This window comes from Hibiscus syriacus, unplaced genomic scaffold, assembly GCF_006381635.1.
Source record: "Hibiscus syriacus cultivar Baekdansim isolate YM2019G1 unplaced genomic scaffold, ASM638163v2 tig00110236_pilon, whole genome shotgun sequence".
Classification (NCBI taxonomy): Eukaryota; Viridiplantae; Streptophyta; class Magnoliopsida; order Malvales; family Malvaceae; genus Hibiscus; species Hibiscus syriacus.
In genome coordinates, this window is record NW_024062640.1 from 581,494 (window position 1) to 593,259 (window position 11,766).

Consider the following 11,766-nt stretch of genomic DNA (forward strand, 5'->3'; position numbering starts at 1 on the left):
ACAAGATAAAACTTGTTAAAAGCACCTTTAGTACAATTGTTGTATATTTCAGATAAATCTATGTCAGAAGGATAAACATCTTTAATATGTTCATAACCTAAAATAATAACATGCTTTTGTGTAATAAGTGTGTACCTTAAGGATAATGCATCAGCTACAATGTTATATTTCCCTTGTTTATACTTAATCACATGAGGAAAAGATTCAATAAATTCAACCACTTCAATGATTCATGGTCTTTGAGTATGAAAAAACTATTTATGAAGAAGGTAATGCTACCAAACTTGAGTGCACGAACAAGAGTAAGCAGTTCTTTGTCATAGGTGGAGTAATTCAATTATGCAACTTTCAACTTCTCACTAAAGTAAGCGATATGTTGTTTTTCCTGTATGAGTATTGCGCTTATGCATATTCCTTAGGTATCACATTCTAACTCGAAGGGTTATAGAAATAAAGAAGACGAAAAATGGGTGCCAATCATAACTTACCTTTTAAGAAGTCGAAGGCTTCTTCTTGTTGTGGACCCCATTTGAATCCAATTGATTTCTTGATGATTTCCATTAAATGTGAAGTGATAACTCCTAAAAAATATTATATATTTTAGGTCTTTTTACTTAAGTTATTGTTTGTCAAAAGTCATTGTCGTTGCATTTCAGTTGCATTTAGGACATTTCATGCATGTGGTGGAAATGTTTTGCCTCAGCTAGTTATTCTTTATAAAATTAGTGCTGCAGATGAGAAGGGTTGTGTGCTGGTTGTGATGTTGCAGGTGATAGGAAATGACAGAGGAGGAAATATTTTTCGTGACAAATTTTGTGCAAGGGAAAATGAACTAAAGATAATGACCATGAGGAAGTTTTTGTCGCGACAAGTTTTATCTTACAAGTCTGACGCAATACGAGATAAAATTACTGACGTCGCGTAGCCAACTATCCAATACACCTCACGTGAAACTCTGCCCCTACCAAGGTTTTGAGACCACTGTCAGCTACCATAGTATTCACGAAATGGGCATGAATTCAAGGGTAGATGGGGAAATTTCAAGGGAACTAAAACCTAGAAATTCCCCACTATAAATAGCACATTATGCCTACCATTTAGAGGATCCCACTCTCACCTACCCTAAAAAGTCTTAGAAAATATTATTGCAGTAACTTCCCCACCATTCCCCTCTCGTGCTTCATTTGTGTCCTCCATATCTTGGCTTAACTAAAGTAGCGGCTAGGCCCTCGAGAGAGGCTAGCGTACTGAAGTAGTCATGGTGATGGTCTAATGTCACAACAACATCTCTATTTTTGGGAGTTTTCTTCTCCTTGTTCTTCATTTCTTATCTTTTAAGGGCTTATACTTAATGAATATTATGGGTTGATTTTAGCCGCCCCATGAATTATTTTATTTGGTGTTGTAGATGTTTGGATGATACATTATTTTATGTTTAGTGGATGATTAAGTATATTTATGTTTATTGTTTTCTTGATCACTTTTTTAATCTTATGTCTTAACACTGTAAAAGCTTTTGAGAGATTGATTGGTTCCTTGGTATAATATTCCTTGTCTTCATAAGAGCTGTTGAGAGATAGTTGTTTTTATAGAAGATGACACCTAATATTAAGAGTTATCGAGAGATTGCCTTAGAGATAAGGAGAGGGTTTCAATCGACTAAAAGGGATAATACTTAATCGATAGTCTAGGGTTATAATTTACGCTGAGAGGTATTGTCGTGGCAATTCTATTATAAGGTTCCTTATTAAAGATAGCCTAGGAACACTTCTAGTAAATCCTGTCGGGCAGTACAGACATAGTGTATTTATATCATCCTAGGCATAGAATAATTTCTCGTCGTAGAAAATCCAACCCTAATGCTCCGTTAAAAGTCTGATTGTGTTAGGTTATTAGTCTATATTCAGAACTCAAACATTCTTAGCCTTAACAACTTTTATTTACTTACTCTTGCAATTAATTTTTGCCTTTGCAAATTTTATTTGTTTACTCTTGTATATTTTTCTTGCCACAACAAAAATTATATGCTCATTTCACTACACATAATTCTTGCCTAAGCAAACGTTTTTCCATCTGTTCATACCATCTTCCATAGAACATTTCTTCATTTGTTTATATCATTAGATTTAGGCATTAGAGATTAGTTAGTGACACCTTTTCCTAGTTGTAGCAATCTTTAAAGAATTCCCTCAATCTATGTGAAGATAATACTCACTCACTACTATATTACTTGCATCAATTATGTATACTTGCATAGACTTGTGTGCCACAACACACACATTTACACGTGATCAAGTTTTCGACGTCATTACGAGGGATTTACAACTGCAGGTATTTTTAAAGTTTTTCCATAGCAAGTTTTTCTTGCTAGTTTCTTGTTTTAGTTTTACTTGTTTGTTTTCTTTATTTCTTTTGTAGGTTTTTGTCTTTGCATGACCAGAAGAACTGTCAGATAACCACTATTACCCATTGAACCTAAAATCAAACATTTTTCAGACAAATGTGACGAGTTTAGCTTACCCGAAGAAACATGTATTGATTACCATATCAGGCTAGTGACCCAATAGGTAATCAGGAATATACAAATGCCACGGAAAATAATCTTCCCAGAAATATTGCATGACCATGAGTTATATGAGATCACTTAAACCCTATTCTTGATGATCTCAATCCTGGAATCTTGGCACCGGAAATTCAGACAGCCCATGTTGAGCTCAAACCAGTAATGTTCAACATGCTAAATTCCATCGGTAAATTTGGTGGTTTGCCTAATGAAGATGCTAGGCAACATGTCCATGCTTTCCTTAAAGTGTGAGTCTCATTTAGGAAACAATTAGTGCATGATGATGTACTGAAGCTAAAATTATTACCCTACTCTTTGCGTGACCAAGCAAGAACTTGGCTCAGTGGCCAGCTCGATAGAGTCTTTGGCTAACTTATACAAAAATAATTGCTAAGGTATAATCCACCCAACATGCACATATAAATTGCAATGACATCGTAATTTTTTTCCAGGGAAATGAAGAATCTATGTATGAGTGTTGGGACCGATATAAAATTTTACTTCACAAATGCACCAACCACAGATTCCACGATTGGATGCAAGTCATGATGTTCTATAATAGAGTCAATGCACCCACTTACATGGTATTGGAAGTCTTGGAAAATGGTACATTGCTTGATATGTCACCCGAGGAATGTTTTAATATCCTTGATAGGATAGCAAAAAACGATTATCAATTTCTGATTAGAAGGCTTAGAACTAGAAGAAAGGTATCTATGTCATTTGAACTTACCGCCAAGGATTTTGTGTCTGGCCAACTTTTTGCCATAAAAAAATTGTTTAAAAACCTGCAACTTTCCAATGAGGTAAAGGAAGTCAAAGAAACCAACTCGACATGTATTTTTTACCGAGGTAACCACCATGAGAGTGAATTCTTAGAAAATCAAGAGTCTATCCATTTCATGGGCAATTTCAATAGAAGCAACAATAACCCCTACTCTAACACTTACAATTCCATATGGCGTTAGCATTCTAACTTTTCTTGGGTTAATCAAGTGGCTCACAATAACCATGCTGGCAACTTAAATAGGCCACAACAAAATAATTATGAACCTTCGAATTTTCAGCATCAACAGATGTCGTGGTAAAATATTTACAAAGGTTTAGCATCTTCCTCAAATAATAATTCCCTTGAAGCTTATCTACAAGAATTTATGGCTTCGACAAAATATTTCATGGCTTTAACAAAGGCCTTAATGCATGAAGATTCATCAAAAATTAAAAGTCCAGGCACACTTTTACAAAGTCAAGCAACATTATTGCAAAGCCATATCTAACCTTTAAGAGCATTGGAGAATTAAGTGGGCCAAATTGACACATCATTACATGTTTTCCCACAAGGATGCCTCCCTAGTGATACTGAGGTCACTAAGCCTCACAGAAATGAGCAATGCAGTGCACTTACATTGAGGAGTGGTACACAGATGAATGAAGAAGACTAGTTTAGGGGTAAGAAACAAGAAATTTCTTGACATAATGTTATAAAATAAGAATAAGAAAGTCATGACGAACTTGTTGAACAAGAATAATTGCCTATGGAGAAGGACAATACGAGGGTTCAACCAATCATCCTATTGATAGAGGAAAATTTAATGCCACAAAAAGTTTCACCTCTACCCGAAGCAGCTAATGTCAGACCTCCTCTACCCTTTCTTTAATGGTTGAAAAAACACAGTCATGAGATGCAATTCAAAAAGCTCATTGATGTCCTTGATAACTTGTATATCAACGTCCCACTGCTCAAGGACATTAATCTAATGCCTACCTATGCCAAATTCTTAAAAGAAATAGTCACGAAAAAGAGAAAGGTGGAAAGACAGGAAAATATTGACATAATGAAAGAATATTGTTCTGCACTGAGTAAAATTCAACCAAAGCGAAAAGATTCTGGCAGCTTTGTTATACCTTGTTCCATCAGTGAAAACTATGTTGGAAAAGCCCAATGTGACTTGGGATCAAGTTCGAATCTGATGCCCAAGTCCATATTTTTGAAGCTTGGAATGGGTAATGCTCGACCAACCACTGTGACCTTGAAACTAGTTGACCAATCACACGTTCGTCCAGAGGGCAGGATTGAAGATGTCATCATGAAAGTGGACAAGTTTTTCTTTCCATCAAACTTCTTCATTTTAGATTGTGAGACAGACGAAAAATGCAACTATTATTTTGTGGCATCCCTGCTTAGCCACTGGGTGCATCTTAATAGATTACGAGAAGGGAGAGTTCACGATGAGGGTGGCCGATCAGAGTGTCAGTATCAATGTTATTAACACCCTGAAATATATTGACGAATCTGAAGAATGTCAATGCATTGAAGACATGGATTCAATGCAGAAAGCTAAAGTAGACATTTTTTGCCATGGTAAATTTTTACATCTGTTAGAGTATGACAATTTCTACCAAGGTAATATTTTTGAGCTTAAGGAGTATGAAAACTTTGGCCACGGTGATAATATACAGCCTGAGAAGCCTGACAATTTTTCAAAGATAAAATTTTTCAGAATGAGGAAAATATTTCTGACTGACGCAGAAGACATACTTATTAAAGATTAAAAAAGTGCAGAGATTGAGAAATATTCATTAGATATGGAACAGTCTAGCTTGCTTCAAGCTAGACCAGGTATGAGATTCAAACCCCTTGACTTTGATGAATTCATACCTCAAAAACCTTCACTGCATCATGCACCTACCTTGGAACATAAACCCTTGTTATTACATTTAAAATATGTTTATCTAGGTAGTGATGATATTTTACCGGTTATTATATCTGCTAGTCTAACCCCTAAGCAAGAGTGTAGTTTGTTGAATATTTTGTCGTAGCATAAAAAAGCTCTCAGGTGGACTATGACAGACCTGAAGGGAATCAACCCTACCATATGCATGCACAAGATCCAGCTAGACAATTTTCATGGCAATTTTGTGGAACCCCAAAGAAGACTCAATCTAATAATGAAGAAAGTGGTGAAGGAAATAATCAAATGGCTAGATGCTGGGGGTGATATATCTCATATTCGAGAGCTCTTGGGTTAGCCGAGTTCAATGCGTGCCGAAGAAAGGTGGCAGACAATGGTTAAAAATGAGGATAATGAACTCTTAACGATGAGGACCGTTACGAGTTGGAGGATTTACATGGACTACCGAAAGCTTAACAAGGAGAAAAAGAATGACCATTACCCCCTCTCATTCATCGATCAAATGCTTGATCATTTGGTGGGCAAGGTATTTTATTGTTTCCTCGATGAATATTCTGGGTATAATTAGATTGTCATAGCACTAGAAGATCAGGAGAAGACCACCTTCGCCTACCCATATGGAACCTATGGCTTTAGGAAGATTTTGTTTAGACTATGTATTACCCTGACAACTTTTCAGAGGTGTATGATAGCAATATTTTATGACATGGTGGAGGACTTCATGGAAATTTTCATGGATGACATTTCTATCTCAAGTGATAACTTTAATAAATGCCTCAACAATTTATCTAAAGTACTGAAGCGATGGGAGGAGGCCAAACTTGTTTTTAGCTGGGAAAAGTATTACTTTATGGTGATAGAGGGAATTGTGTTGGGCCATAAAATTTCTCACTGCGACATCAAGGTTGACAAATGTAGAAGTGATTGAGAAGTTGCCTTCACCCATCACTTTGAAGGGCATAAGGAGTTTCCTGGGACATACGGGATTCTATAGGTGTTTCATCAAAGATTTTTAAGCCTATTTGTCTTTTGTTGCAGTAAAATCAACTTTTTTTTTCAACGACGACTTCTTCAAGAAGCTAAAAGAAAAACTTGTCATGTCACCAATTTTTATTCCACCCAACTAGGATGCACCTTTCGATATAATTTGCGATGCGAGTGACTACGCAGTAGGGTCGATGCTAGGGAAAAGAAAAGGTAGAATTTTCAATGTCATTTATTATACTAGTTGTACCCTAAATGATGCACAACTTAACTATAAAACAACTAAAAAAGAATTGCTTGTCGTTGTATTCACTTTCGATAAGTTAAGGGAATACTTTATAGGCACTAAGGTCATTGTGTACACCGATCACTGAACCATTAAATAATTAGTGAATAAAAAGGATGCCAAGCCTAGGCTTATTAATGGATACTCTTATTGCAAGAATTTGATTTAGTGGTGAAGGATAGGAAGGGTACCGAGAACCAAGTAGAAGATGACTTGTCTAGGCTAGAAAACAAAAAAATTACCATGAAATGAAAGAAATTTAGGAGGAATCCCCTGACGAGAAAACATTATTTGCCCGGACAACATTGTGGTATGCTGACATAGCTAATTTTCTTGTTAGTGGTATTATACTGCCAGATTTATCTTGTCAAGGTAGAAAAAAGTTCAGACATGATGTGCACCATTGCTATTGGTATGGACCATTCTTAATCAAGCAATTTGTTGATCAAATAATATAGAGTTGCGTCCCCGAAGAAGAACACAAGGAAATTCTATTTCATTGCCATACATCCCCGTGTGAAGGGCACTTTGGTGGGGTGAGGACTGCTGCAAAGGTCCTACAATCTGGTTTTTTTGGCCCACCTTCTTTAAAGATGTGCATGACTTTTATAAGTCATGTGATCATTCCCAACGCACTGGGAATATATCGAAAATAAATGAGATGCCATTAAAAAATATTTTGGAAGTTGAACTCTTCAATGTATGAGGATTGATTTTACAGGATCATATTCATCATCCTTTGGTGATATGTACATAATTTTGGCTATAGACTACGTGTCCAAATGGGTCAAGTTCGTTGCAACTCCTAGAAATGACTCCAAGGTCGTACTAAAATTCTTGCACAAAAATATTTTCACGTATTTTAGAGTACCAAGAACAATTATCAGTGATGAGTGTACCCACTTTGATAACAAATTAATTGCCAAAACGTTACAAAGATATGGGGTGCTTCACAAAATTGCCTTGGCATACCACCCCTAGACCAATGGACAGGCTGAAGTCTCCAACCACGAGATCAAGCAAATACTTGAGAAGGTTGTCAACACAAGAAGAAAAGATTGGTCACCAAAGGTAGATGAGGCACTGTGGGGCTTACCTCACAACTTTTAAGATGCCACTAGGAATGTCTCCATTCTAGCTAGTGTATGGAAAGGTATGTGACTTACCCGTGTAATTGGAACACAAGGCATTTTGGACCATCAAGAAACTTAACATGGATACACAACATGCTAGGGAAAGGACGTTGCTGGAACTAAATGAGATGGAAGAGTTTACAACTCAGGCTTATGAGAATGCCCGTCTCTACAAATAAATAAAAAAGTGGCATGACAAAAAAATTTATCCACGATGATTTTTTCCTGGACAACAAGTGCTCCTCTACAACTCCAGATTGAAGTTGTTCCCGGGCAAGCTGAAGTCAAGATGGTCAGAGCCTTTCCCAAAGCATTAAGTGCATAGTCACGGCGCAATAGAAATGAAGAATTTGGATGATGGAACAACATTTAAAGTAAATGGCCAAAGGTCAAAGGCCGATAACTGAGCACCTATCATGCGCGACAAGTCGACGCTACTACTACATGACACCTGAGAGTTTTCTCCTATGCTTTGAAAATGTTTGCCTCGGCAAAATATTTTTTCTTTATGTATAAAAAATAAATTAACTTCATTTAATTTGCACATGTTTTATTTACAATTATTAGCTTTATTTTATTCTCTAACTTTTTCCCTTAGTTTTCTCTTGACAGGTGGCAGCCTATAGAGAGGTCTCATGCTTTAGAAGATGAAAAACCCTAAACTATTGGGTTTGGGGGAATATTTTATTTTATTTTATCAAATCCCCTCATTTATTGCCCATTATCCTTACTTTTTACTTTTCATCTATTAACCCTAAAAAAATAACCCCACTTACCCACATTTTTCTCAAAAAACCACCATATTTTAATTTTCTATCTCTTTCCCATTTCTCTTCCTCTCTTATCTTTCATTTGTGTTTATTTTCTTTTTTCACTTTTCTTTTCCCTTCCTTGCTCCCCTAAAAAACCATAGCCATTGTTCCAAACTTTCAAACTTTCTTATTTTCATGTTCAACTCCTACTACAGCAATAACATGGTTCACTCAATACCCAACCCCAGTGCATCAACTTCCTCTACCAAGGCCAAGAACTTCCAGCGTTTTCATAATAAAGAGACCAATAAGAGTTTTCAAGTGTCATAGAGATGACAAGTTTACCTAGAGGATGGTTTTGTGTTTCTCGACGAGGATGAGGAGCCATTCAGACCTAAGGTAATGGATATTGTTAAGAAACACATATGAGATAAGTTTGTGAGACACCCAAAGGCTGTGGCACCAACAATGGTAAAAGATTTCTATGCTCACCTAGGAGACCAGTCCCAACAATCAGTGTACGTCTGAGGCACACTCATCCAGTTTTCCCTTCAGCTATAAACCACTACTTCAAGCTTGGGAAGGTTGAGGACATGAACAAGAAATTTTTCGTCGAGGAAAATTTTGAAAAATATGATGATGTACTCAAATACATGTGCTTTGGCTGGCCCAAATTTAAAGAAAATGCTCCGAACCGCAAGCGAGTTGATCGTCGTGACCTCAAGCTTGTTGCCAAGCTATGGAACCATTTTCTCAAGGGTAAGCTAATGTCCAAATCCCATAATTCAAATGTGTTGCTAAGGCGATTAATGCTCCTTCACTCTATAATATACGGACAATAAATCAACATCGGTTATTATCTTTGAGCAAATCCATGAATATACCAACAGACCTAGATGTAGTTTAATTTTCCCAAATTTAATTACTGCCCTGTGTAGGAAAAAGAAAGTCCCCAAGGAACCCGTTGAGGAATCTATCAAGCCAAAGGAGGGCATTAGAAAGAAGAAAGTACATGAGTTGATGAGCTTTGATGATGATGCCTCGGGTGAAGTGTTGGAGCTAGGTGTGAAATTAGTTACCGCGATAAGGATGGCTGTTGTGGTGACTTCCAATCAAGAAGCCAAGGAAAGTTTGGAGAATTTGGAGGGCCACATGGAGACCTTCTTTACATATGTCAAGGTGTGGGATGCTCAACTGAACGCATTCTTCAAAGAGTTGTTACCAATCTCCAATGAAGACCTGCAACCCTTCCCCAATGAGATTTTGCCCAAGCCAAAGCCAACAGTAGCACCAAAAGGTAAGAAAACATGTTTTACCTCAGTAAAAAATGTTTGGCTCATCTCTCTAATAAATGCCACCCTTCCCCATTTTCCTTGGAGCATACTCAGGTGTTTCAGCCAGAATTGTTTGATAAAGAAAATGCCCAACCTGAAGACATAGTTGAGCCTGTTACTAAAGACACTGCATTGAGGATAATGCATCGCTCAAGTTTAGGGGAGGTATTATGCTCGTACTTTTCATTTGCATTTATAAAGTTAGCAATAAAATTTTGTTATGGCATTAGTTAGTATTATGTTAGCTACTTGGAATAAGTTGATGACTCCTAATGATGATAAAATATTTTTTCCATGACTAGTACTTAATGTACATGAGTGATGAGGAGGATAGAACCGACCCCAGGACTTCATTCTTTGAACATAATTGTATGTTTTCTATGCTTGAGAACTTAAAAAAAATTTATGAAAGAAATTTTGCGTGCAGTGGCATAAAATATTGGTAATGAACTAAACTGCTAAATTAATGCATTAAAAGGCTAAGTTAAACTCCTTAGTATTGATGTTTGAATTGTGTTGTAAATAAATGCCTTGGCATAACAATAGAAGGACACTCCTCTATTTGTCAACATTGCCTAGAAACACCATGAATAAATGGCCCTTAGCACAAGAGTGAATGAAAGCAGTCACGGGATGACTTTTCTTGACTAGCTTGGGGATGGAAGGTATGCTTCTATCCATCTAGAGTGTGGGATGGTAGTTGTGATAGATTGACTCCCCTTGTGTAGTATAAAAAAACTGAAATGAAAATTTGAAAAAAATAAAAAAGTTTAAATGTTGAATAAACGATAGTAATAGTGTGCTTAATGAATAATTTTATGCCATGGAAAAACAAAAGAACTTACTTAGGAACTTTCTAATTTTGGTAAGCATAGACTAGATACAATCACACACACACGCTTGCAAAGGATCTTAGCCTAGAGAAAGGTGTTTGACTTCTAAATCAGTCTAGCATGTTGAAACCAAACTTTTTGCTGAGGGCTGAAATTTTAGACCGCTTAACTTTCATAATTATAACTTTATCATAGCATTTTTTTTCTGTTGTTCATTATCCATTGCTTGATAACAAGAAATAATTTAAGTTTGGGTTGTATGCTTTTTAAAAGTCATTGTCATCGCATTTTAGTTGCATTTAGGACATTTCATGCATGTGGTGGATAAGTTTTGCCTCAGCTAGTTTTTCTTTATAAAACTGATGTTGCTGATGAGAAGGGTTGTATGCTCTCCGTAATGATGCATGTGCTAGGAAATGACCAAGGAGAAAAATATTTATTGAGACAAATTTTGTGCGAGGGAAAAATGAATTGAGGACGATAACCGTGAGGAATTTTTCACCGCGACAAGTTTTATCTTGTAAGTTTGACGCAACAAGAAATAAAATAGCTGACGTGGTGTGGCTAGTTGTCTAATGCACCTCACTTGAACCTCTGCCTTACCAAGGATTTTGGACCACTTTCAAGTACCATAGTATTCATGAAATGGACATGAATTCAAGGTTAGTTGGGGAAATTTAAGGGCACTAAAACATAGAAATTCCCCCACTATAAGTAGCACATTATGCCTACCATTTAGAGGATCCCACTCTCACCTACCCTAAAAAGCTTTAGAAAGGCGATTGCAATTACTTCTCCACCATTCCCTTCTCGTCTTTCCTTGGTGTCCTCCATAGCCGGGCTTCACCAGAGTAGTAGCTAGGCCCTCGAGAGAGGCTAGAGCGCTGAAGTAGTCATGGTGATGGTCTAATGTCACAGAAACAACTCTTTTTTTGGGAGTTTTATTCTCCATGTTCTTCATTTCTTATCTTTTAAGGGCTTGTGCTTAATGAATATTATTAGTTGATTTTAGTCGTACCATGAACTATTTTATTTGGTGTTGAAGATGTTTGGATGATACTTTATTATATGTTTAATTGATGATTAAGTATATTTATGTTTATTGTTGTCTTGTTCACTATTTTAATTTTATGCCTTAGTACTGTAAGAGCTTTTGAGAGATTTTTTGGTGCCTTGGCATAATAGTCC

At 36.6% G+C, this 11,766-nt stretch overlaps 1 protein-coding gene across 1 annotated transcript; it reads left to right on the forward strand.

Annotated features, from left to right (window-relative positions):
• The first annotated feature begins 5,602 nt into the window (after positions 1 to 5,602).
• Positions 5,603 to 6,184, forward strand: LOC120114612. The gene is made up of 2 exons (XM_039135463.1): positions 5,603 to 5,782; positions 5,936 to 6,184. The coding sequence occupies exons 1-2, from the start codon at positions 5,603 to 5,605 to the stop codon at positions 6,182 to 6,184; spliced, it is 429 nt and encodes a 142-aa protein (XP_038991394.1).
• The last annotated feature ends 5,582 nt before the right edge of the window (positions 6,185 to 11,766 follow it).